This window comes from Fusarium graminearum, chromosome 4 (genome assembly GCF_000240135.3).
Source record: "Fusarium graminearum PH-1 chromosome 4, whole genome shotgun sequence".
Taxonomy (NCBI): domain Eukaryota; kingdom Fungi; phylum Ascomycota; class Sordariomycetes; order Hypocreales; family Nectriaceae; genus Fusarium; species Fusarium graminearum.
In genome coordinates, this window is record NC_026477.1 from 2,788,905 (window position 1) to 2,814,731 (window position 25,827).

The following is a 25,827-nucleotide window of genomic DNA, read 5'->3' on the forward strand; positions in this document are numbered from 1 at the left end:
TGATGAAGGGCATATGAATTATTGCGTAACGAGATTTTCTTGTACATATAGCGAAATATATATATTAACTACATGAGGATCTCTATTCGATTAAACCACTGATACCTGGTCAGCTGTGAATTTGTATATGACTACAGTCATGTCCAGAGATAAGAATATTTCGCAGGCTTTCGTCTTATAACCGTAAACAATTTGGTAGTTGTACACGCCTAATACTGACTTTTATCCTTCACTCCGCAGCTAAAAGTCGTAGTAGGCAAAGTTGAAAGAAGCAACCTTATTCTCACATCTACAAAAAAGCTACCTACTTAGGAGCATACCACTTCTTCCTTCAGCACAACCTAAGAAGTTACTACGTTGACGAGTCATCCTTTCTAAGTTTTTAGAAAAGAGACGCCCCTAACAATACTCACTGGAAGCTTAACAATAACAACCTAAGAAGCATTTGACCGCAATACCAAGCCCCTGTGTCAGTTAACCTGTTCATGTTGCCCTGCCCAGGTTGTCCTGCCGTGACCCCTGTTGCTGACATCAAGTACCGCCACACTCTCTCAATGCCTACTGCACGCAACAGCATACAAGTGTAGCATAGGGCTTATTGTCGGACCCGTGAAAAATAATAATTAGCTCTCCTGCGCATGATACCTCGTTTCTGGGTAGTGTATTTTAACGCTCGGTTTTGGAGTCTAGTGTTTGGAGTTTCTACTATATGCTAAATGGATCTGCTTATACAAATATATCGAAACTTTCTGACTACATAAATTAACATAATTCAAAGATATACGGGCCGAATACTATAAGTAGATTGAACTCCAGGATAAAGTAGGGAACGTACAGAGTATAACAGAAACTAAACAGGTCAATGTACGTTTGATCGCTACTATACTGTTTTAGCCCTGGCCTCAGTAATGCGCGAGTGGAATGAGAAATCAGAAGGAGATAAGACATTAGACAAAATCAAGGTCATATTTGAGTTACATAGAGGTAAGACTGTAGTACGAATAGGGAGTTCGTTCAAGGCAGGACGAGAATGATGTATGGGCTCAAGGAACTATTGGCTGGTGGTTCAGGGAATTTCTCTTTTGGCATTATGGGAAATACAAAGATATCCTAAAACCCCCCTACGTCCGTCGTAGTAGGGAGTCATCGATACGGCAAGGGTTTGTATTTTATATATTGCTATGGACTCTTGCTCTGCTCGTAAGGAATTTGTGAGAAGGGCTTCTGGTAACAGACCAGATACAGATACATACACTTTAAGTAAACTCGACTCCCAGGAATGGGGTTTATTTCACCTGCAATACATAACTTTGTTTTACCAAGGGTTAATGTCCTGTCAGCTCTTGTGTAACAGATTCAAGTAAGGGTCTTCACTAAGTTGGTACCAGCTAGATGGTAGCGCGCAGTACACGCCATACTTTGCGTATCACTTCTGACATTACAGTTACTTTTGTAAGTCTGCTAATTGAATTTAACATACATATATATACGTCGAGACACAGTCGATTCTTGCATAAGAAATAGCAGTGGTAACAGCTGTATTATCAAAACAATGTATATATATGTCAGAAAGGATAAACAACTCGAGCAAGGACAAGACCAACAATGAGGAAGCAGAGCTCAACCAGGGGATCAAGAGCATGCAAGTGCTCCAAGCGTTAGAAATATTCGCAGCTTCGTAAATACCAAGTTCGTGCAGGTAAAAAGCGGAAGCCGAGGCATCCACTGTTCAAACTGGAGAGATGATGAGGCTTTCGGGTCATTCGGTGTGTCTTTGTACTATTTGACCGAGTATTTGACTGGTGTTCGATCAATTCTTGTATCTCAGAGTAGGAGAATTCCGATATGATATGTTTAGTAACTCTAGAGATGTGAATAAGTACGAAGCAGCGAATTAAATTTTGAGTTTGAAGTTAGCGTAAATATCCAATGCCGGACCTATGATTGCCAAGCAATATTCGGCACGGTGTTGCCAAGACCGGCACGCAGCCAAGAAGACAAGAGTTCTTGGCGACGCCTTGGTGAATGCTAAGATAAGCCTGCCAATTTTTATTAGTGTTTATGGTTACGAAGCGACTGCGACAACTCGGAGAAACTGCATCGTAGCTTCAACGTTAATTGTGGTTGACGACGGTAGAGCCGTTGGTAGTCAAACATCAACGGCATCTGCACGGCCAGTCTGACAACAGACAAGCAACCTCCTCACTGGGACTTGCCGGTGCAAACATGCAACCGTGGCTTTTCAGCTCAAGCCCACAGCGTCATCCCGATGACAGTGACTCACTAAAAATAAAGGGTTTGAGCTGTTGTGGCTGCACTAGATGATGGCCTTGCTGGGTCTGGAAGATACCGATGCAACGTTCCCCAACACTATTTTTCGGTTAGAAAAGACAAGTCTCGCATAGTTATTTTGAGAGAAATTAAGTGTGACAGTTGCGTATATTTTCGGATCATGGAATAAATGTGAGTTTCTTTGGTAGAGCTGAGGTTAGGTGCAAGCCACTTTTGATAATAGCTGAGATTTGATGCCCAATGATGTAGATCTAGACTGAAGTGAAATTGACGTTAAGCATCTGACGCATGTCAATCATGAACTGATCGCAACCAACTCTATTAGGCTCATTTTTGGGAAAACTACCATCAGGCAACAGAAATACTTGCATGAGGCTAAAACGCCATTGACCAACAATCGTTCTTCCTCGGTGTCTTCTGATTCACTCCCATGACAGGACCAAGCAAAACCGAGGTTGCATTGGGCAAGGCTGAGGCGAGGAACGCCCAGCTTGAGTGTGACACCCCTCAATCTTTCATGGTTGATCTTATCTCAAGTCGCAGTTTGCAGATGTACGCATCAACGAATCACTTGAGGGATTGACAATCTTGCATGCAAGGGTTTGCTTCTAGCGGCCTTCTAGAAATGGGGTCGTAGTGGAGAAGTGAGGTTCCTCGTGACCTCTGCTTACTGCTTGGCGATGACAGATAACAGGTGAAGCAGACCAGCAAGCCTGTCAGGGTGTCGGCACGAATGGGTCTTCGGAGCTTCCGGTCTTTGTGGGACCAACCGGGGCCCGCATCGTCAGCTTTTCGGGTCCGAATCTGCCGTGCCGTACGGTATGCGTCACTGGAATGCGGTTGACGGAGAGAGAAAGTGGAGAGGGAAGAGAAAAGAGATGAGATAAGGGAGATGGCCTGATCAACAGTTCTATGTCTTGGATTTTGAGTATAGTCATGTCTAATTACTGTACCCTGTACATACCATATCCGTACTGGTAACCAATGTCTGACTTTGTTATCGACAATCTGTCTCTTAGAACAGGTTGTCTTGATTGCCTGTACTGTGCTATACGGTACCATCCGTAAAGATCAAAACACTGACTACCAGTCAACTTTTGAGTGGTTGGCTCGAAGTCGATCACATAGCTTCTAGATATCTTCCATACTGAAAAAGGGACAGCCACCATGTCGCATCGTCTCCTTAGTCGGGACCCGCGCGTAAGCTCCTCAGATCTGCACTTCGTCATACCAAGAACGGGCCAAGGCTTCCGGCTGACATCGCGCATGGTTTAGCGTCCCTTCATAGGGCTTTGCTACGTAGCAACAAGGATTGGCGTTTCCTTAGGGGCCCAGGCCTGGCCTTGGCTTGGGGTACTTTAGCTGGGACCAGGATGAATGAGAATGCGAATGGGACCAGTCCAACAAGTGTCAGGGTCCCTTTACTTCAGCTCTGATCACAAAGGAACTTTTATTTAAGGGAGCACCTTCCCCCCCTGATCTTCATTCTTTTCTTCATCATCATCAGTCAAACAAACATTCTGAATACCCATTCATTCTTCACAGTCATAACACAAACAGACAGACATTCCTTGACATCTTTTAGATTGCACCAGGAGTGCCTTGACTAGACTTGACCTATTACACAAACGACACCCCAAACAACAACAATAACAACAACAAAGACTCTTCTTTTAATCAACTCTACCAAACTTCAATCTTCAAAATGGTTTTCGGATCTCGCAACAACAGAGCCTCTGAGGAGGAGGAGCGTGGTCGCAGCCGTGAGCCTGTCCCACTTATGGAGAGCAAGGTAAGTTCCATCAGCTATGCCCCCAAAACTCAAAATCTGGTCTGGACCGTTCAACTAACATAAACCTTCCCAGCAGCGAACCAACTCGTACGCAAGCGAACTCTCTACCTCCACCACAAAGTCGTCAGCTTCTTCCACAGCCAAGGCAACCCGCTCTTGGTTCAAGCCCGCACCACAACCAGCCAACGTCAACGTCCACACCTACTGTGGAAGACACTCGAGCCAGTTCCTATTCGGTGGTCCATCCCTGGCAGACCTCGCTCGAGCCATGTTGGGCAAGGATTGATTTCCAGCATGAGCACAACGAGCATAAACGATAAACAATATCTGTAACAGCATCACCATATTATCAGCAGACCGCCTAATCACCCGCATCCACCCAAACCACCCTTTACGTTTATTATTCTTGTATCACCTTCATTCACTCAGGAATCCATCGTCACTGGCTGGTACGGGACGGGCACTCTCCTTGGCAAGCGTGACGTCTTTTGTGTGGTAAAGGGAAAAAGACATTTCAACCATTCATTCGAAAGAAACCAGTTCCACGCAATAGATACCCTTTTGGAGGGTGGGGGAGGGGGGAAGAGAAATCAGTGGGGAGACTGTACTACGAGAGATGACTTTTTAACATTATGTGTAACAATATTCATAACGAGACCCATGAACCCGAACTGGTACATACATTATGTATTATACATAGAACACCGTTTTTATTACTTGATTTCTAAATTTGGCCCAAGTGATTCTGTTTATGGTTTATACTGTGCTACGACGCCTGATCTAGCTCCTGATCCTGATCCTGCTCCTGCTTTTAAATGATGCCTCGGTTTCGAAACGATGCTCGCTCGCATTACGCGTCTGTCTTGGCGATGTCACAGCTGCCAAGGCTTGTGATAATCATGCCAATGCTTGGGGCAAAGTGGGTTTGCCGTGTCATCCGTACAACAAAGGATGAAAAATAGTAAAATAGGGTCCGGGAATAGAGGTATGTAGATCGCTGCAGTTATTTTGGGTAGGCTCAAGGCATAGGGTAACTCATACGCGGCCAACCGCTGAATCGTTTGCGGCGTAGAAACGAACCATGTCGGTTGTCGGGTCTGTTGTTCTCGTAATATTCCATTTCGTACCTAGTAAAGGGAAAAACAGCTAATATGGAGGGATCGGCATGATTGTACTCGTATTCTTGTCTGGGTGTCTTTGAAGGATATTCTACTTCTCCCTCTGTTTAGAATACAGTTTTTATGTCTTCTAAATTTGGCCATGACTATTACAATTCACTTGTGTAGAAAGTATCATACCAAAAAGATCTTCCACCAGATACGATACCTCGTAATCTTCATGTAAGTGAGACGTTGAGCCATAAATGTACAGAATTTACGCAGTCACCAATGACAGACAGTGAATGAACGGATGCCTGCTGAGACGATGGGTGGATGGTGTAGGTAGATCTTAATTCCAATATCTATGCCTTGTTTTCAAGGCAACAAATAGTCATCAGTCACTGCATGTTCCCGTTGATTTGCCGGCTGTGGAGCAACACGCTGTCGGTTGTCAACCATCAGCCCTATGGAGCTTGAAGTTGACATTGAGCTTTGGCTCCGATGAGAATCCTTGATAGAGCTCGTGTAAGTCGAATTCCTTGAACGGAATACGTGGAAATGTGATCAGGAATTGAATGTGCAGCGAGGCTCGAGATGCGTCGAGAGGTGGAAAAAACGAATCAGGAGACAAAAATCGATCCAATCGAAGAAAAAAAAGACTCGGAAATCCATATCAAAAGTCATGTCAAGTATTCACTGTTTTAATTACTATTCATGTCCAAACTGAAACGGCTTCACATTTCGATTAATCTCATGGTGTTTTCATGCAGCTGGCCAATCACAGCTCAGGGCAAACATGACCCACTTCTGTTTTGGTTGGGTTTGGCGCGACCTCAAGACTTCAAACAGTGAACAAACGCGCAACTACCGACTTCATCAAACATCATTCTCTTGTTTTTTTGCCCGCGTTTATGTCCATTTCATCACCAGTATCAGCCAAACGCACTATTAAGTAGTGCACTGTTTGGCTGTTTAAGTTAATATTCCTTCCCACGCTTTTGCGCCGATCCTGAGCGCGCTGTAAGCCAGAGCTTTGGGTGCCTTGTCTTCACGCCGCCCATGCACGCCTTAACCTAATATCGTGCACAACACGTTCGTATAAAAGGTAAGTTTGTACTAAAAATTGACCGATCAAGGCATTGTCAATCTATTAATCCCATCGCAATATTTGCGCCCATGGCCTCTGATTCTCCATCGCGCGAAGTATCCCTTACTGACATCCCTTTTCTTCCCAGAACCACAAAAGCTTGATTACATCCGTCGCCCATCTCAAAACCACCACGATCTGCGCCAAACCCATTAGAAAACCATGGTCAGCAAGCGGAAGAGAGTCCTCGAGGACTTTGACCCTAATAAATCAGACCCCGAAGACGAAAACTTCGACCCCACAGAGGCCGGACCGCCGCGAAAGACCAACAAGAAGAGCAGTCGTTCTCGTAGTGGGAGACCTGGTCGCCGACGCAGGAATGGTTACGGTGGATCGGATATTGACGACGACGAGGACGAAGTCTCAGATAGTAACGAGGAAGACTTCTTCGAAGATGACGACGAAGAAGAGGACGACGAGGAAGCACCTGTGAACGCAGCTGGTCGTCGTGCCAGGAAGGCTGCTACCCAACACACCACCTACTTCGAAAGCAGCCCCGAGCGCGAGGCAGAAGAGTCAGCCAGTGGTGATGACTCGGACAATGCCGGTAACGATGATGTCAAGCCTGAAGAGGATCAAGACAATAAGGAGGATGACGCCGAGGGTGAGCCTGTCGAGGAGCCCCTTGAGGAGCCCGCCAAACCAGCCAAAACCAGAGTCGTCAAACTGAAAATCAGCAACAAGTTACCTGCGTCCCGCAGGGCGACCCGGGCTCGCACAGAAGAAGCGGAGGAATTCTATGAGCTTTCCAATTCCGGAAAACACGCTGTCCCGTCGCGAGACTCAAGGAGTAGAAGTCCCGAGACATTCGCGCGAAACACAAGAACCACTCGTGGTCTCAAGAGCCTTAAGACCGCCCCTGAGACGATCCAAGAGGCTACGCAGGAGAGCAGCTTTAGGGAAATCAGAGAAGCCGACCAACCGGACGAACTGACACAAGACCCCGAAGAAATTACAAAACAAGAGGTCGTTGACCAAGACATGCAAGACGCTGCTGATCAAGATGCGCCCGGAGAAGACGCTCCTGTGCAGACGGTAGAAGAGGATGACGATGACGACGATGTGCCTATTACGCGTAGGACTCGTGGAAGTCGCGCCAATGCTTCCGCCCAACCACAAGAAGCTGAATCCGATGCTGGACCCAGGAAGTCTCGTCGCCTGACCCGGAAATCTAGCAAGAAGTCTCAAGAAGTCAGTAGTGATTTTGAACCTGGCGACGAATCCGATGATGCAGAGGCTTCTGAAACAGAGAAGCCCCGTCGTCAAGACCCAGACGATGTTGATAGTCCGGTTCCTCGAGGTCGACGCTCTCGACCTGCCAGATCTCGCCGTGGTGGAGATTCTGGAGACGAAGAACCCGATTTTGATTTGGATGAACTGAACGAAGAAGCTCGAGAACTTAGGCAGGACTCGCGCTCTCGTCGCCGTCGTCCAAGGAAGGAATCACCCATCGTCTATCAAGAAAACACTCGACGAGCAAGGACACGCGTCAACTACTACATGCCACCTCTAACCTCGGCTAACATTGAGGAAGAAGAGGCTGAGGCGCCCACGGCACAACCGCGTGCTAGACGCGGACGCGGAGGTGCCAGTCAAGGCTGGGAACGCAGCCTCAACACCACCTTTGGCCCCTTCGGCGGAGGCGGCGGTGCTGGTGCCCTTCTTAATGGGCCCTGGGGCACTGGTGCAGCTGGTGGCGTTGATTCGGACAGCAGTGACGATGAAATGGTGCACCGTTCTAGCGTCGTTGGAAATGTTGGTATGACTCCGACGTCTGCAGCTGCCCCTGGTGGTTTGCTTCCCGGTGCTCCTGGTATGAACCTCGATGGAGCTGGTGCGGCACCCAACGTCGGCAAAATCAAGGATCGCAAGGCTCTTGCAGATGCTGATCCCCTAGGCGTTGACCTGAATGTTGACTTCAGCAAGGTTGGTGGTCTTCAGGGACATATCGACCAGCTGAAGGAAATGGTACAGCTGCCCTTACTCTACCCCGAGCTCTTCACCCGATTCCATGTTACTCCACCACGCGGTGTCCTGTTCCATGGTCCACCCGGAACAGGTAAAACGTTGCTTGCTCGTGCTTTGGCCAATTCGGTTGGCTCTGGCGGTCGAAAAATTTCATTCTACATGAGAAAAGGTGCCGATGCTCTGAGCAAGTGGGTTGGTGAAGCCGAGAAACAGCTTCGTTTGCTGTTTGAAGAGGCAAGGAGAACTCAGCCAAGTATCATCTTCTTTGACGAGATTGATGGTCTTGCCCCGGTTCGATCCAGTAAGCAGGAGCAGATTCATGCCTCCATCGTTTCAACGCTTTTGGCTTTGATGGATGGTATGGATGGTCGTGGCCAAGTTATTGTCATTGGTGCTACCAATCGCCCTGACAACATTGACCCTGCTCTTCGTCGACCTGGTCGATTTGATCGCGAGTTCTACTTCCCTCTGCCTGATATCGAGGGCCGAAAGTCGATCCTTAACATTCACACTGCAGACTGGGGACTCTCAAACCAGTTCAAGGATTCCTTGGCCGAAAACACAAAAGGCTACGGTGGTGCTGATCTTCGAGCTCTCTGCACGGAGGCTGCCCTCAACGCTATTCAACGAACGTATCCTCAGATCTACGCCTCCAAGGAGAAACTTGTCGTTGATCCCGAGAAGATTGGTGTCCACGCAACCGACTTTATGTTGTCTATCAAGAAGCTCATTCCCTCGTCAGAACGATCAGCAACATCTGGCGCCAAGCCCCTACCCAAGTCAATAGAACCCCTTCTACGTGATCAACTGGTAGCTGCTAAGTTAGCTCTCGATGGTCTCTTGCCTCGCAAGAAGAAGTTGACAGCTCTTGAAGAAGCCATGTACGAGCAATTTGACGATGATGATCATGGCTTTGGCAGAGAAGCTATGCAACAAGAATTTGAGCGATCCAGGGTGTTCCGCCCTAGATTTATCATATACGGCCAGAGCGGAATGGGCCAGAGCTACCTCTCATCTGCCATTCTTCACTATTTTGAGGGAGTCCATATCCAAAACTTTGACCTCCCCAGCATCTTAACAGATGGAAGGGTAAGTTTAATGCCTTGTTGAAAACTACCGCATACTAACAAATACTAGGCCATGGAACAAGTCATTGTCGGTCTGTTTACAGAAGTTAGGCGGCACAAGCCTAGTGTGATCTACATTCCCAACATCGAGGCCTGGTATGCTGCGCTGCACAACACTCTCGCTCTCACAACTTTCAAGACTATGCTGCGATCTATTGCTCCTACCGACCCAGTACTTCTTTTGGCTACGGCAGAGGGCGATAGAGATGACCTTCCCAGCGAACTCATCCGTGACTTCTTCGGGTTCTCCATGAAGAATCAAATGAGGATTAACAATCCTAGCAAGGTAAGTTTGCTTGCTTCACGATTGATGCTACGTACCCCGCTAACTCGTGCAGGAACGCCGTATGGAATACTTTAGCACCACACTTCAATATGCCAAGAAAAAGCCGCGCGAGTTTCCTGATCCTGAGAACCGCAAGAAGAGGGTTCTTGAGGAGCTTCCTGTTGCCCCTCCTATTGAGCCTGCTCCCCCTACGAAGGCAGATATGAAGGCTGCGCAGAAGCGGGACCACCAACTACTCAACGCCCTCAAAATCCAGCTTCAGCCCATCATGGACCAGATTAACAGGAAATACAAGAAGTTCAGACAGCCTGTCATTCCTCCTGCCCAGATCGAATACCTCTTCGTCGAGTCGGAGCCCAACTTCGTGCGACCGGATATCGAAGCTGGTCAGCTCCGACCATATGAGATCGTCAAGGACAAGTATAACAATGATGTCCTTCGAGACACCGCGAGTGGCAAGTGTTATTATAATCTCGAAACTACTACTATCGAGGAGCGCTTGTCGAACGGTTTCTACGCCCGACCGAAGGACTTCTTATTTGACATCAAGGCTCTTGCCAGAGATGCCAAAAACATTGGGGATAAGGAGCGGACTCTTAAGGCCAATGAACTTCTCAGCAACGTCGAAGTTGATGTCGCTAGTATTGAGAACCAAGCTTCTCAAGTTGATTGGGAAGGGTTATATCAACGTCAACTCCAACGAGCCAAGGACGCCACCGAGAAGGAGCGAAAGCGAAAAGCGATGCAATCGCTCGTGGACCGTGTCCAGTCTGATCTGGGTGGCAATGATAGTGATTCTCAGGGGCCTGTTACCCTCGGAGTAGTGGTTCCAGGATCGAGAACGACTGCAAGGTTCCAAGTCAGGAGCCCACTCTCGAATGACCATGGTAATTCAGGCCAGGACTTGCAGCTTCTGAGAAACGGCATCAATAACACGATCGGAGAAGACACCCAAATGAGCGGCATTGACAACGATACCCAGGCGCTTTCTGAGATGGGACCGCCGCCAAAGTCTCACGAGCAACTCAGTGTAGCGCACACGGGAATGACACAAAAGTCTGCGGTGACACCATTGCCACCAGGAGTTTCACCTTCAGCTGTCATCAATGAGGCATCAACGACGAAAACATCGGACCCTTCAACCCATCGCTCATCAGACTTCAGTCAGATGACCAATGGAGGCCATGGTGAGAGCCGAGGCGTTGATGATGACAGCCAGGTTGATATTCCTGACACACTGATCATAGGTGGCCACAACGCTTCTGGAGATGACTCGTGGCTGCACTCCCAGGCCCAGGCTGCCGCTGCAGGTGGCGCCCACATGCAGGTCTCGAACATTTCCGACAGTCCATCTTCGGGGCGAACATCATTGGGCTTCAAGGCCCAAAGTGCGGGCGGCATGGCCAGCATACTGAACGACCATATTTCTGACGAGCAATCTGCACGTAACTCTGGCTCGTCGACTTCGGCTTCCCAGCCTTTGACATTAGGGGAGGTGGAAGGGATCTTGAACAACGTGACGGAGGCGACTAGTGGTTGCACCATCGAGCAGCTCGAACAGATCAACCGTGAGCTCATGGACGAAATTTGGCGCACAAGAAGTGAGTGGAACCGCAGCAGAGTTATGGATCAAGTCATGGCCGTGTTCAACAGGACGATGGAGGAGATTGAGGCGTTTCAAGGCATTGAACCGCCTAGCCAAGCTCGCGACTACTAGCTACCCAGACTAGTGTTGGGGTGAACGGGGAGTTCGCAAGTGATAAGTGCGGTTTTATAAAAATGTCAGGGAACAAACGGAAAGGAGGTTTCAAAGAGTTAGGTGTACGTTTGTAATCATGTCTAGGAGTTATTGGGAACGCGACTCTGCCAAGGAGGTATTAGACGTGTCTATTTTTAGAGGATATCATTCATGCGTGGCTGCCGAGGTTGATATCTTTACATTATTAGCTGCCTGTACAACGGTCTTATTTTCCTACATATATCTAACCATAGCGATTGCTATCAACTTTACAACTTGAATTTGGCCTTTGTGCTGTCGTACCTTTTGCCCTCGTCTGATTGCTCTGCTACCGTCAAGTCTGGAAGAGACGCGGGCATGATCCTTCGTGGTGCAGTGCCTGGCACGACGTTATATTTTGAGAAGTCTGTTACACCTGCATGTTCACGCAGGAAGTCTTCGTCTAGTAGCAGTTCACCGTTGACCACAGAAGGCGAAGCTTGGAGGATAGCGAGAATGGCGTCGGAGAAGATGGTTGCTTTTCGTAGGTCGTTGGCTTCTCCTGGGTTCTTGCGTGTAAATTGCTCTGTAGCTGCAGATTCAATAGCCTAGTTTGGTGTCAGTTATCTTAGTATTCAAAGGAGATTGCGAGACGTACCACAGCTGGCCATATAGAAGTGATGGCCATGTCATTCTTCCCTTCGCGCTCAAAGTCCATGGCGAGACCCTTTGTAAGCACACTCATGCCAACCTTGCCCATCGCATAAGCTGTTTTACCACGGAAGAAACGACTATAGATGGGTGGGCTGACGACTACGATGCGGCCTGTGGAGGGAAGATGAGGCAGAGCAGCTTGGATGGTTGCGTATAGTCCTTCGGGATTAACGCGCTGCATGAGTTGGAATCGTTTAAGGGGTGTTGATGAGACGGGAGCCCAGAATATGGCACCTGAGTTGTAAATGAGGACATCTAGACGGCCATAGGTCTAATGGTGCTATATTAGTATTGATTTGTAGAGGGATGAATTAACTTACAGAGATGGTTTGTGCTATCAGGGAGTCGACACTCTCGGGGTAGCGAACGTCTACTTGAATAGCAGTAGCGTCACCTCCTGCTAAAGTGATTTCATGGGCGACGGTTGTGATTGTCGAGGCTGATGAATTGGGATTTGGTGGGAAAGGCGATGGGAGATTTGAAGTGTCACTGATAGTTTTTGCAGCGACGACGACTTGAATCGCCGTGTTAGTGTGTATAACATTGATGGGGATATTAGTTGTACGAACCGGCGTAGCCATTAGAGGCGAGGTCAACGGCAACTTGACGACCGATGCCCCTAGATGCACCAACAATAAGAGCAACAGGCTTTTTAGATGCCATGATGATTGATTATTTCATGTAGATTTGGTATGTTTTTGGATCGTTAAGTATTGATCCTTTGGATTATAAATGCAACTCCAAGGGTCGAGTTGGAGAATCTGGGGGTGGATTAGATAGCCTCGGCAACCCCACACCCACTAAATGCTAGGGGGTGCAGTACAATAACACGGGGGACCGAGATCCGAATTAATCTTGTTGACCTGTACTTATAAACATTCGCATATCATTTTATGTTAACTTGTCCTGAGACAAATAAATATACACTTTCAAGATGGGTGGGCGTATCGATTGCTATCTGGACATTGGTGAGTCGCTCGCTGTATTCTTACTACCTTGGACAAGACTAATAACAATCACAAGTGTCCTTCTACAGCTATACTGGCTTCATCGAGCTACGACGGAGCATGAGCGAACTGGCTGCTCATAATGTCCAAGTCAAGTACGTTCAGAATCACTCAAGATGTGCTGTTAAATACTGAACTATCACCAGTTTCATCCCCGTCTTCTTGGGCGGCATTATGAGCGAATCAGGTATATTCTATCCAAGCAATAAACAGAGAAACAACCTCACCATCTACCAGGAAACAAACCCCCTTGGGTCCTCCCTGCAAAGTCGAGATATCTCGCCAAAGATTCACGTCGCTCTGCAGAACGCCTCGCGGCTCCTTATCAAGGCTCACCACCCGACCTCCTCGCCATCGCAAAGACCATCTCGCCTCTCCGTGCTCTGCACTACATCAAGGAAAACTACCCAGAGGGCACATTTCTCGCAGCTATGCGGTTTCTTTTCCACAAGATCTGGTTACCTCCCCATGTCAACCTCGCCGAGGACGCGAATCTTATTGCAGCACTCAAGGAAGCTACCGATAAGCTCGACGGGGGCAGTGACAGCAAGTTGTTCTCCGATGAGGATATTGAAAAGATCATGAAGGGCCGTGAGAGTATGAAAGAGAGAGTGAAGGAGGTGACTGGTTTTGCGCTCAAGAAAGGTGCTTTCGGAGCGCCTTGGTTGATTGCGACGAATGCAGGTGGTAAGTCGGAGGCTTTCTTTGGAAGTGACAGGTGAGATAACCCCCCCCCCCGGCAGTTGATCGGAGCTTGCTTAACGGACAGTATAGGTTCAACCATATTTATAGGTTCTTGGGAGTTCCTTTCCAGGACGTCCAGATCTTGCCTCCTTCAAAGTTGTAATCAAAGGTTGGCCTGGACCAGTCTAACGAGGCACACAGCCTGAACATTTTTGGAGAGTATTTAAGAGATGAAATCAGCATTGAAATGCACTAGATATGTTACCAGATAGACTATATATTGTATTTGAATTTTTGTTGATGTTGTGTCTCATGTGCTAGTAATCATACAGCCCGACCCGTTCTATTATTTTTCTGTTGTTCAATTGACATACAAGTACAGCTGATAATACAAATCATCCCGCTCATAATTTAGTTCGTTGACACCTTGGCTGGTCCTGCTGGTCCAGCTGGTCCAGCCTCAGCCTCCTTTACAGGCGTTGAAGCAGGAATACTGTCCTCCTGCTGTCCACCCAGTTGCTGCTCCAATCTCGTCCAGAACACATCGACCGGCTTCGCCATGATGGTTGGTAATTGCGCAGGAAGGTTGTTATCAGAGACAGCCTCAAACTGCAACAGTGTTGATCGCATCCATCCCACAATAGCAAGCAGAGCTCTAGGATCAGCGTCGGGTGAACCCTTGAATAGGTTTCGCCAGATAGCGCTCGCCAACATCGCATCGCCCTTGATAAGACCCTCATCATACGCTAGAAGAAGACCACGCCACTGGACGAAAATATCCTTAAGGTATCGCTGTCGCAGGGCACTTGATGTGATGTGATGGTCGATGTGCATCTTCTTCTCGCACTCGAAGAAGAAGTGGTCTGTGAGCTGGTGCTGCCAGTTGTGGAAGCCCTCGCGGTCGAAGCAGCGTATTCGGGTGTTGATAAGGTAGAGGTGAAGCATAGTGACATGGGACCAGGTGCTGAAGGTGGGAGGAAGCTTGAAGGCTGTTGCAAGTACAGGGTTAGCAAGTTGAATAATATTTTTTTGGTCGAAAAATGTTGCGAGATTAGAACGTACTGTGATGCCACGGGCTCTCAGGGTTTAGAGAATGTCCAATCTCCTCGCCATCCTCTGCAAGCTTCACATGGTCCTCCTTGCGCTCCTTCTCGGTAATATGGTAATCAGCTGCCTTGGAGGAAGCCTTGAACAACTGCTCCGTAGCGCCCAAAACACGGTAGGGCTCAGCCATAGACTTCCCAATACCCTGGAGAAGACTCCTTGAGCTCGAATTGGTGAAATTTCGTCGAGAAATCATGGCTGCAGCGGGCGGCAAAAAGTTTCTTGTCGTGGGTGCAGAGGCTCGTGATGCGCCGGCTCGCATTGCGGCCCGGAGGACGGACCGAGCCTGGGTTCTACAGGATTCGCAGGCCATTTTTTGGATTTGTTTATTCGGGGGGTTCGTTTCGGGAGGAAAATTGGCTCAAGAGGAGCCTGTGAAATGGCACAAATGGAAGCTGTTGCAAGTCTTCACGTCATGTACCAGGTCATGACGAACTGATCTTTTTGATAGTATAGAAATTGATTGACTTCTGATAGGCCAACGGGTATATGTCGGCAGTGGAGAAGACCCTTGGTGCGAGGGGCACTGTGCACAATGCGATACCTACGAGAGTGACGGTTTTAATGAATATCAGGGGACTTTTTTTTTAATTGGTACAAAAGTACAGCTAATTTGTAGTTGAATATCAAACTCGTCAGTACTTGGAGAATACCAATGAGCTATTCGTACCACCAAATCCAAAGCTGTTGGATACAGCTACGCCAACGTTTCTTTCCTGTGCCGCATTCGGTACAAAGTTAAAGGCAGCACCAACATCTGGCTTCTGTAAATTCAAAGTCGCAGGTACAACTCTCTGGAAATTGTTAGCATGAGACACAAATACACGTACACAAACACAGCATACCTGGTGAATGGCTAGGACAGAGAACAAGGCCTCAATGGCTCCAGCAGCACCTAACAAATGTCCAACTGCACCTTTGGTACTGCTGACTGTAATGTCTGATTCTTTTTCATGTCCCTCTTCACCTAACATGAGTCGCCTAATAGCCGAAGTCTCTGCCACATCTCCAACGTTTGTCGCTGTCGCGTGTGCGTTGATATAATCAACTTGTGAAGGCTTAACTCCAGCATTCTTTAAAGCTTTCTTCATAGCAAGAAATGCGCCGCGACCGTCTTCTCGTGGTGCTGTCATATGATGGGCATCGCCGCTGCAGCCATAGCCTTTAATTTCAGCATAGATGCGAGCTCCTCGTGCTTTGGCGTGCTCCAGCTCTTCGAGAATCAGAACCGCAGCACCCTCAGAAACCACGAAACCGTTGCGGTCGGCATCAAATGGGCGGCAGCTCGCTGTGGGATTGTTGTTGTATGCTGTCGATAAGGATCTTGCTCTGCCGAAGCCTGCAAATGTCAAGGGATGAATGCACGATTCTGAGCCTCCTGCAACCATGATATCGGCGTCTCCCATGCTGATGAAGCGTGATGCATCTCCAATTGAATGCGCACCGGTTGTGCAAGCTGTAGTTGCTGCATGGTTGGGGCCTTGGAAACCATATTTCATGGCTATGTGACCAGCCGCCATATTGATCAAAATTTTGGGTACGAATAGTGGTGATACCTTTTTGTAGCCCTGACACATGTTCAGCACTGGCTCAGAATTGGTTGACACGAAATCTTACATCTTTATGGTGTACTAAGCTGGTGTCATAAATCTCATCCAGATTTCCAATACCACTCCCTAGACAAACACCAGTAGCTTCCAGTTGTTCTTCGCTCTTTGGCTCCCACCCTGCATCTTTGAGAGCCATGTCGCTAGCAGCAATGGCATATTGTGTAAACTTGGACATTCGCCTTTGCTCATTTGCGCTGAGCCAGTCTGATGCCCTCCATTGTCCTTCACCGTCACCGCTGGGCACTAACCCAGAGACTGTGCTTGTCAACTCTTTCCATCGCGTTTGAGGCTCAAGATCTGCGACACTGACGATTCCGCATTCGCCACTGAGAAGACGGGTCCAGGTTCGTTTCACGCCTACACCCAAGGGCGTGATGGCTCCGAGGCCAGTCACTACTACCCGGCGCATTATGATGGTCTCATACCGAGGAGAAGAGAAGGGAAGAGAAGAGGATTTATTTAGTTGGTTAATATGAGCATTAAGTGTTGATATGATACCATAAAATATTGGAGAAGATGTAAAGTAAAAGTGATGTTTGAACATGGTTCAAGAATAGAATATCCATTTTTGGGTTAGCGCCAGATCGTGAGACAGATACGGATACAAGAGGCCTCTAGGTACGGTACAGTCGGTACCTCCCTGGATATATTCTCACAATAAGCCTTCAACGACATTCCAACTAAACTCTCAATCTTTTTCAATATTTGAATGATTTCCATGTTCAATTCTCATGAACTGAACCAACATCACATAAATTCCATATCCGTCGTTCATTTAACGTGACGTGACCAACTCTGGGCTTGAATAGACGCCAAAAATCAACAAAGGACACGACACGAAACAATTGACACACAACATCAATTTAATATCTCTCCTCAATCATATACTATCCTTACAGTTTCGAACGATATGGGAAGTTCTCATGGTTAAGCAGCGCACTCGTTATTGAACCACACTTTGCACCGGTCTTGGCAGCAATCGTCATTCTGTATAGGCGACGGTATACTAAGCTCAGACGTCCGTTATAATATCAAACGATATACAACCTCTACGGAACACTGGTAGACTCAACGATCTACACGTTCAAAAACGGACAGGAGAGAAGCAACGGTTGGACGGAACCGAGTGATCTTCACAACTGCAACCAACAACATCCCAAAAAGGCAAGCCAAGCTTCCAATGCCTGAAAATCGGAGGCCAAGGTCGGCATTGCCAATCGAATCCCTCGGCCAAAGCATATCGGGCCCCAGTGGACGACTATCAACATCATTAGAGATTGAAGACCCGCCTCCTGAAAATCTCAAGCATCGTCTGCATGAATGGGCGGGCACTGGAGCACGCAACGATGACGAAGATGATCAAGGTGAAGAATATGAGCTTCTCATGGACCCAAACCTCCCTCGGGAGTATGAGACGAGACGAAAGAACTCACAAGAGTCTGGCGATGAGGCGGCTTTGATCAAGGATGATGAAGACGAGAATGAGGAAGAAGAGAACTCACCATATCCTGAAGTTCGGGCTGCGGTGCGTAACTTTGACGAGGATCTCCCGTGCAACACTGTACGAGCATGGACTATAGGGATGTTACTCGTTGTCGTGGGTGCTTCGATGAACACCCTGTTCTCACTACGCCAACCGTCTATTAGCATTGGTCCTCTTATCGCTCAAATCGTCGCATGGCCAATGGGTCATGGCTGGGCCAAGTTTGTGCCAGAACGGGAGTTCACCACTTTTGGAATAACATGGACTCTTAACCCTGGACCTTTCAACGTAAAGGAGCACGCTATCATCGTCGTCATGGCCAGTGTCTCGTTCTCAGTAGCATATGCAACCGATATAATTCTGGCACAGGTCGTTTTCTACAAGCAGGACTTTGGCATCGTGTTCCAGCTTCTGTTGACCATCTCAACTCAATCGGTAGGCTACGGTATCGCAGGCATGCTGCGCAAATTCTTGGGTAAGTTTCTGTGCCCCTGGCCGCTGTTATTTTGCTTACCATCCAAGTGTACCCTGCATCTATGATCTGGCCCGAGAATCTCGCTGGTGTTACTCTTATGAATGCCATGTACGAGAGAAACGATGCTCCAGACCCTAGTGTTATCGGAGGCGCAATGCACAGGTACAAATGGTTCGCCATTGTGACCGCATGTTCCTTCTTCTATTACTTCATCCCGGGCTTCCTGGCCCAGTTCCTAAGTATCTTTGCCGTAGCTACTTGGATGGCTCCTCAAAACCCCATTGTGAATCAGCTGTTTGGTGGCCAAACAGGTCTATCTCTTCTTCCTATTACTTTCGACTGGACGCAGATTGCAGGATATGTTGGTTCGCCGCTCATTCCGCCGTGGTATGTACAATGGGTACTCGACCCCTGAAATGCAGAATAATATTAACAACGAGTAGGCATGCCATCGCCAATACTCTCATCGGCGTCGTTGTCTTCTTTGTTGTCGGATCTTCCGTCCTTCACTTTGGAGGAGCATGGTATGGTGAGTATTTGCCAATGAGCGACTCTGGCACATATGATAATACCGGAGCTCGCTACAACACCACACGGATTCTCACAAAGGACTTTACATTAAACGAAGAGGAGTACAAAAACTACTCGCCCCTTTTCATCAGGTACGACAAGCATTCCGTGTACTGCCCACCTGAACTAACAAGTCAAGTACGACTTTCGCAATTTCTTACGGCCTGTCCTTTGCTGCTATATCTTCGCTCGTCGTGTACACGTATCTTCATAACGGAAAACAGATCTGGCAACAATGGAGGAACAGCACGAATGAGAAGCCTGACGTACACATGAAAATGATGAGAAAGTACAAAGAGGCACCTACTTGGTGGTACATGTCACTCTTTGCAATTGTGAGTAAACGTTGTTAGTCCTCTTTGTATCAATTGACTTATGTGTGATTTAGATGCTCCTGATCGGTTTCTACACAGTACTTGGGTATCCTACCAACCTCTCTTGGTGGGCCTTTCTACTTGCTATTGCAATCTCTTTTGGATTCGCTCTTCCTATAGGCATCATCCAAGCTGTGACGAATACTCAAATTGGCTTGAACGTCTTGACAGAATTCATCTACGGATACCTTCAACCAGGTCGACCTCTGGCCCTAATGATGTGAGTGCTCGCTCGCCTGTTCTCGATCCACGATCCCGTCAAGCTTGTGCTAACATTGGCTACCTAGTTTTAAAACATATGGGTACATCACAATGTAAGTCTTGAGTACTCCCTTGAAGTCTCCGAGACCTCCAAGACTTTTGAACTGACATCCACACCCCTCTCTCTAGGGCGCAGTCTCTTCGCTTTGTCTCGGACTTGAAGTTTGGACACTACATGAAGATCCCTCCTCGAACCATGTTCTTGTCTCAAGTTGTCGCCACAACATTCTCGTGCTTTATTCAGATCGTTGTTCTGAACCTGTCTCTGAATCATATCCCCGATGTCTGTGAGCAGCACCAGGTAGACCACTTTACGTGTCCTGGAGGTCGCGTCTTCTTCGCTGGTAAGTTTAATGCCGAGTCTAAAATGTTTCTGATCTAATGCATGAGTTTCAGCCTCGATAATATGGGGTCTACTAGGACCTGCCCGCATGTTCTCGCCTGGCCAAGTCTACTCCGGCCTTTTTGTCTTCTTCGTCATTGGTGCCGTCGCCCCTGTGGTCATCTACTTCCTGGCCAAGCGCAGGCCCAAGTCTCCAGTGCGGTTCCTCATGGCACCTCTCATCTTCGGAGGTGCAGGGGCTATGCCACCTGCGACACCCCTCAATTATCTTTCATGGGGAGCAGTCGGCTTCCTCTTTCAGTTCTGGATCAAGAAGCGCCACTTCAGATGGTGGTCAAGACTCAACTTCCTTACATCATCTGCACTCGATCTCGGGCTCGCCCTTGCAACCCTGTTCATCTTCTTTGCGTTCACGCTGCATGGTATAGATCCACCAAGCTGGTGGGGAAACGACATCGTCTCGTCGACGATGGATGTCCAAGGTACCGCGATACAAGCACATGTGGCCGAGGGAGCGCGGTTCGGGCCTAAGAGCTGGTGATGATGGTGGGATGCTTGGGTGTGGACATCGAGGGGGAGTTGTTGTATGTATTGTAGACTATCTATCTAGAATAACTGCATGCTTTGCTTATGCTTGTTGGTGGCTTGTGCATCTGCAGACATTCGTCGAACATTAGCTTTCATTCAGAGACATGTTTGCTTCTAAATAGCTGAACTTATGTAAGAGCCAGTCGGATTTTATGTGGCGTCTATCATGCAGCTGGACAATAAACCCGCCACCCGCACCTTGAGACCGCCCTCGACAAGGACAGGAGAAAAGATGTAGTGACAAAACCCTCTGCTGTCTAGTCAGACCTTAAAACTGCCCTAAGTCTGTCTGTAACTAATGACGTTTCTTTTTGACTCGTTGTGGTAACTACCGTCCGCCATCTTGCATACCTCGCGGCCCGTGGCTTGTAAAAGGGATGAATTCCACGTACCTGGAACCAAGGCTAGCTCTCGCGGCGTTTCGTTGCATTATGATCCCTGGTTTCTGCCTACCTAGGGACAGGACTAGGACCGAACAAACATGCATGTCTGACCACGCAAGCATAACCTTTCTGGTCCATATTAGCGATCGGCCAAAAACTCATCTGTCGAAGAGAATGTGATGTATCGGAAGGGATTAGATACATGCATCATAGCATGTACCTATCTAATTTGGTGCATATACTTGAATGATTAATCATCTCGCTTTATATTCAATTCATGCCCATGGGCCAACTCAGCGAAAATAACGAGCCACTGGCACTTGTTAAACCAGAATCTGCCATTTATGTAACCGTTCAAAGCCATGGATTGAGAGGATCACTTAGCGGGCAGTAGATGTATCTATGTTAGCAATAATGATTCAGTCGAACTCAGTACAAAGGTAATTCTGTTCTATTTAGCCTTTGTAGCAATACAGCCACTTTGATCATCAAACACATGTAATTGTAAAACAAAAACATGTTCTCGCATTAGTCTTTTCTATTGTCAAGATTACGCCCACTTCGACAATCCTGTCGCTCGTTGCTTGGTCGCGGTTGTTTAGGACCAAGACCAGGACTAGGACAGATCGACTACACGCTGTTGAGTAAACTTCCTGCATGCAAAAAGTCCAAGCCATTTCACGCACAATGCTAGTCATTGGCTAAAACGTGAGGTGTTCGCCTTATAATGATGGAGATCTTACACACCCCTCACATATGCATTGCTGGGGCAAGTTCATAGCTGTTTCTATGTACAACCCATTCCGACATTTTTATAAGTTTTACTGAAAAATAGGGTGGTATACGGTATAAGAGAAATCCAAATTATAAACCGTAGAAGTATATACAACGCCTCATGAAAGCCAGCTCCATCTTGACATACTCTTCACCTTTTCGAATCGTATGAGCCGTCGAGATCCATATCATCATTATATTCGTTGTGCCACGAACGCTGTGAGTACTCAGCTGAAGGTTGGTGATGAAACGTGCTGCTATCCAGTGGGAAAAAATACGTAGATGGGAAAGCGTTTGAATGATCATCGCTTTCTTTTTTGATAGCAACCCGATCCCCGATTTCTGCTCTTTTATCGTAAACAGGTACCAAACTGCCCTGTGTTGGCGGATAGAAAGGAGAGCGGTATTGACTGGGTTCGTAGGCAGTGATGGGCTCGGTTTTGGTCTGATATGCGTGTCCCTCGGGTTTTGGCTTGACGATCCTTGCGTGATTCTGACAATCACGTAGAAACAAATTCAGCACCGAAGCGGAATGCTTCGCATAAGAGTTTGTTTCCTTCATTGCCCCCAACATGGCTATCGCGTCGTTTACTAGTGACAAATGTTCTTCCCTAAAGTGTATGCTTGCATACATACTACACAGTAGTACATATGTCGCTTCAATCAAGACGTAGCTAGGGTCGTCAGTAGATAGCTACAAACAGTAGACAATGTTACTTACGGAGTAAAGGGATCAACAGGAAAAGACGAAGTGAGACACCTTCCTTCTTTGAGCGTCTCTATTACTCTCATCGATTTGGAAACGCATCTCTGTGATAGCTTGTTGATTTGTGGTTCGATATTATGTAGAGCTTCGCGTTCTTCCGTGGAAGCGATGAAGCGAAGAAGAAAGAATGGCCGGCAAAGAAGAATTTCAGCATAGAGACAAAGCGGGTCGACGCGAACTTGTTCCACGGAATGAGCCGTATCGACTTGGGCATCTATAAGCAAGTCAAGGTATTCAATCCCTGATAATACATTTTTCATCGATATCTCAGATCCCGAGTATATAACCTTGACGGTTTTATCGATGATCCGGCATGCATCGACAACAAAGTTGAGAGGAGTCCCTTTCTTCATGTTAAGAGACTCTTCAGTGTGTTGATGAATAGTCAGTGGCCTGCCTAATGTGGCAGCGAGGAATCTGTCGAGAACGAAGAGGCTCCTCCAGACCTTTCGTCTTAGTATGATCCATGCTTGGGTACCAGATAATCCCTCGCCCTCAGCCTCTTTCCCTCGATGAATCCCGAACGACTGAGCAACTTCGAAAGCTCGACCTGCATAATAATAAGCCTCACTTTTCTGCAGGCAAACGATATATGTGTCTCACCACAGTAAGAGTGTGCAGCATGCCGCCTTGATACACACAGCATGTAGAGCGACATCAAAACGAGAGCCTGTAGGGTCCATGGGACACCATTGTAGGTCTCTATTCCTCTTTGTGTTTCAATTGACTGAAGCAATGCTTCAGCGCTTGCGAAAAACTGTTCTTTTAGATTGGTGACCTGCAAAGCTCCTTCTGCTAGACCAGAATCAAACGTAAGCCCGATCGCCAGCACCAGATAGATAATACACCGATCTGAATAGTGCACCTGGCTTGGTCCATTGTAAATTCGATGCAGTTTGGCTTCGACAGATTCGGGGCTTGTAACGTCGATGAAACCAAGCGTCTTGGCCTAGTCAATATTCTTATGCGTATAGGATGGAGCTATTGGCAACTCACATTGGTGAAATAGGATTTGACTAGCCTCTCAATAGTAATTCGAGGCAAATCAGGGGGCCATATTAGGCAAGGGCTTGCAGGGCTTGTTTGCTGCGGCTCAGACCAGAGACACGACGACTCTGTAAAATCTGAAGATCCAGAGCTTCGCTCCACATGCTGCTTGACGAGAGCTACGAAAGATTCGGTAGCATAGCAATGAGAAAAGAATGGTGGTTCTGGCAACGGAAGACACAATGTTATAGGCTGGTGATCCGACGCTGTCCGAGGGTGCGTAAGTTTCCTAAATTCTCCAGGTCTTGATGCAGAAGCAATGCGGAAACTGGACAATGTCCCTGGACTTGTTGATCTCCTCATGGTTACTTTCCCACTTATGTCTGGTGTATCGGAGTATTCGACAGCTTCCGGTGACTGTTCGCCCAAATCGTTTGGAGGCGAGCAAGACACAGTCGAGTCGCTTGACGACACGGTGGATTTACTCGGCCGGTACACGCAAGTCATGCCTTTCTTGCGGCAGTATGAGCAATTCTTTTGGCCATCGCACTGCAATCAGATTGTGTTAGTAACCAGTGACTCTGCAGCTCGCATGAGTACATGCTAATCATAGATGCCAGATGAAGATTTGCTCAGACACACTGGCGTTATGGACAGTAGAGGAGGTTTAGTGTTGATAAGGAAGAGAAGTTACCCATCCAACCTTGAACAGGCAAAATGTAACATTCGGCAACAATATTGTAAGGGACGCGACGACAAAGAGCAACAGGTGAGAAGAGTCAGGGGCTTAACGGCGACAATCAAGGCGAGTCTTTGGCGACCAAAATCCGAGAGATTGAGAAAAAAATATTCCGTCGACTTACCTTTTGTTTTCGTTTCATACAGGTGTTGCAGGCTTTTGATACCCTTTTCCGCTTTTCCAAGGGGACCTTGATATTGCGCATTTTCAACCCAAAAGGCTCAAGTCGTGTCTCTTTGACAGGAGAAGACGGAACAACAAGGTAGCAGACTATGTGGTGGTAGGGGAGTGTGACCAACTGCCTACCGTGGCCAAATTTAATGACTTGTAACTGATCAAAACTTGAACGTTATAGGTCAACACTGTTGAAGCATTGAGGTGTAGTGGTTACTTAAAAGCGCTTGGTGGAGGTTCTGGTTGGTCTTCGGTCTTTATAAAGAGTATCTGCCTCTCGATGCAGGCTGTACCTTGAAAGTGAGCAAGGCAACAGATTTTAGAACCAAGTCTAATGCAGGTGTCCGAGAGAGCTGAATAGATTGCGCGGTAGACGGGCTCTTTCTATCCATCTTGCGAACCAAGTTGAACCGCGGTGGCCCAGAACATCCAAGTAGAAGCCGTCCCGACTGTATGGGACTGGTTGACAATTGCTATGTGGCTATATGAAATCAGCAATAGCTAACTTTAGAGGCGGGAAGGGACATATGTGGCGTAGGGAGATGCATAGGTAGTTGCTTAGGCCAAGAACACAATAGAGTGACCTTGGGATGGACACAAGTTCCTTCTTGCCAGTGATGATCCTGGTATCTTTGAGTTCGAAGGGGGCATGCGGCCGTGTATTGCTAATGTGAGGGGCAGACCTGAGACCGCAGGATACATCGGTAATAAGGCATCCATGGATCGTCCTCTACCGGGTTCTTGGGTTCATTAGCGCTTTCCGAGACACTTACACGCCACAATCTAGGCACGTCGAACAATCCACCATCCCTAATCCCGGTTTCACTCGCGCAATGCGGATGATATTATTAGCTCGATCTTGAGTTTTCTGTATGCAAGGTGGTGGATTTAATGATATGAGACTATTCCCTTCGCTTGCATGAATGAACGGGAGACCGATCTCGACTAAATTGATGTCAGGCTGGTATGAGAGACACTCGCTCACTCGCATCGCAACTGATACATACATGGTGATCTATCCGTGATAGGGCCTAGCTTGCGGCTCGGCTCTGAGGATTTCCTGTTTGGGTCTGCAATAGTATGATTAATTATGAATCATTGGGTTCTACTTTCAGCTGGCCGTCGATTGGTCACTGGAAACTACCAAGTAAAAAAAGAACTTTGGGCTGTCGAACCGCAAAGTGTCGAAAGAATCGCTAGAGTCAATATCCATTTCAAAATCTAGAATGATTTTAGAGAATTACCTAGGTAGTCTAGAGTAGCAATGGCTTCCAGGGCGGCGACTCTTGATAGAAACAATATTGTAAGCTGTTAGGCCTACCAGCTGTCTGTCAATGTACAGGTCCGATCGATCTCCCTCTA

General features: G+C 47.5%; 9 protein-coding genes across 9 annotated transcripts; 5 read left to right on the forward strand and 4 right to left on the reverse strand.

Annotated features, from left to right (window-relative positions):
* Positions 1 to 3,997: 3,997 nt before the first annotated feature.
* On the forward strand, positions 3,998 to 4,370 carry FGSG_07220 (uncharacterized protein; the record flags this gene model as incomplete). The annotated part of the gene is made up of 2 exons (XM_011328649.1): positions 3,998 to 4,084; positions 4,158 to 4,370. The coding sequence occupies 2 exons, from the start codon at positions 3,998 to 4,000 to the stop codon at positions 4,368 to 4,370; spliced, it is 300 nt and encodes a 99-aa protein (XP_011326951.1).
* A 346-nt stretch (positions 4,371 to 4,716) lies between these two features.
* FGSG_07221 (uncharacterized protein) lies at positions 4,717 to 5,699 on the forward strand (the record flags this gene model as incomplete). The annotated part of the gene is made up of 5 exons (XM_011328650.1): positions 4,717 to 4,758; positions 4,869 to 5,003; positions 5,055 to 5,069; positions 5,371 to 5,424; positions 5,565 to 5,699. The coding sequence occupies 5 exons, from the start codon at positions 4,717 to 4,719 to the stop codon at positions 5,697 to 5,699; spliced, it is 381 nt and encodes a 126-aa protein (XP_011326952.1).
* Positions 5,700 to 6,493: 794 nt separating this feature from the next.
* FGSG_07222 (uncharacterized protein) lies at positions 6,494 to 11,429 on the forward strand (the record flags this gene model as incomplete). The annotated part of the gene is made up of 3 exons (XM_011328651.1): positions 6,494 to 9,388; positions 9,437 to 9,712; positions 9,765 to 11,429. 3 exons carry the CDS (start codon positions 6,494 to 6,496, stop codon positions 11,427 to 11,429), a joined length of 4,836 nt encoding a protein of 1,611 aa, XP_011326953.1.
* A 290-nt stretch (positions 11,430 to 11,719) lies between these two features.
* On the reverse strand, positions 11,720 to 12,806 carry FGSG_07223 (uncharacterized protein; the record flags this gene model as incomplete). The annotated part of the gene is made up of 4 exons (XM_011328652.1): positions 11,720 to 12,037; positions 12,088 to 12,414; positions 12,464 to 12,657; positions 12,713 to 12,806. The coding sequence occupies 4 exons, from the start codon at positions 12,804 to 12,806 to the stop codon at positions 11,720 to 11,722; spliced, it is 933 nt and encodes a 310-aa protein (XP_011326954.1).
* Positions 12,807 to 13,077: 271 nt separating this feature from the next.
* Positions 13,078 to 13,997, forward strand: FGSG_07224 (uncharacterized protein; the record flags this gene model as incomplete). Its single annotated transcript, XM_011328653.1, has 5 exons — positions 13,078 to 13,111; positions 13,167 to 13,245; positions 13,297 to 13,337; positions 13,388 to 13,868; positions 13,943 to 13,997. 5 exons carry the CDS (start codon positions 13,078 to 13,080, stop codon positions 13,995 to 13,997), a joined length of 690 nt encoding a protein of 229 aa, XP_011326955.1.
* Positions 13,998 to 14,245: 248 nt separating this feature from the next.
* On the reverse strand, positions 14,246 to 15,251 carry FGSG_07225 (uncharacterized protein; the record flags this gene model as incomplete). The annotated part of the gene is made up of 2 exons (XM_011328654.1): positions 14,246 to 14,823; positions 14,897 to 15,251. 2 exons carry the CDS (start codon positions 15,249 to 15,251, stop codon positions 14,246 to 14,248), a joined length of 933 nt encoding a protein of 310 aa, XP_011326956.1.
* A 268-nt stretch (positions 15,252 to 15,519) lies between these two features.
* FGSG_07226 (3-oxoacyl-[acyl-carrier-protein] synthase) lies at positions 15,520 to 17,014 on the reverse strand. The gene is made up of 3 exons (XM_011328655.1): positions 16,556 to 17,014; positions 15,784 to 16,506; positions 15,520 to 15,732 (listed from the first exon to the last, which is right to left on the reverse strand). Exons 1-3 carry the CDS (start codon positions 16,955 to 16,957, stop codon positions 15,574 to 15,576), a joined length of 1,284 nt encoding a protein of 427 aa, XP_011326957.1. The 5' UTR covers positions 16,958 to 17,014; the 3' UTR covers positions 15,520 to 15,573.
* Positions 17,015 to 17,728: 714 nt separating this feature from the next.
* FGSG_07227 (uncharacterized protein) lies at positions 17,729 to 20,595 on the forward strand (the record flags this gene model as incomplete). Its single annotated transcript, XM_011328656.1, has 8 exons — positions 17,729 to 18,506; positions 18,554 to 18,893; positions 18,950 to 19,168; positions 19,216 to 19,411; positions 19,465 to 19,670; positions 19,738 to 19,764; positions 19,841 to 20,055; positions 20,108 to 20,595. 8 exons carry the CDS (start codon positions 17,729 to 17,731, stop codon positions 20,593 to 20,595), a joined length of 2,469 nt encoding a protein of 822 aa, XP_011326958.1.
* A 1,355-nt stretch (positions 20,596 to 21,950) lies between these two features.
* On the reverse strand, positions 21,951 to 24,496 carry FGSG_13098 (uncharacterized protein; the record flags this gene model as incomplete). Its single annotated transcript, XM_011328657.1, has 6 exons — positions 21,951 to 22,375; positions 22,436 to 22,473; positions 22,521 to 23,115; positions 23,169 to 23,514; positions 23,562 to 24,101; positions 24,416 to 24,496. The coding sequence occupies 6 exons, from the start codon at positions 24,494 to 24,496 to the stop codon at positions 21,951 to 21,953; spliced, it is 2,025 nt and encodes a 674-aa protein (XP_011326959.1).
* Between the last annotated feature and the right edge of the window lie 1,331 nt (positions 24,497 to 25,827).

Bases quoted from the DNA above. Each gene is read 5' to 3' on its own strand.
- FGSG_07226 (XM_011328655.1), bottom strand. From the start codon at position 16,957: ATGCGCCGGGTAGTAGTGACTGGCCTCGGAGCCATCACGCCCTTGGGT. The intron at 16,507-16,555 runs GTAAGATTTCGT...AACATGTGTCAG, and splicing joins GCTTAGTACACCATAAAGAT to GGCTACAAAAAGGTATCACC. The intron at 15,733-15,783 runs GTATGCTGTGTT...AACAATTTCCAG, and splicing joins CTGTCCTAGCCATTCACCAG to AGAGTTGTACCTGCGACTTT.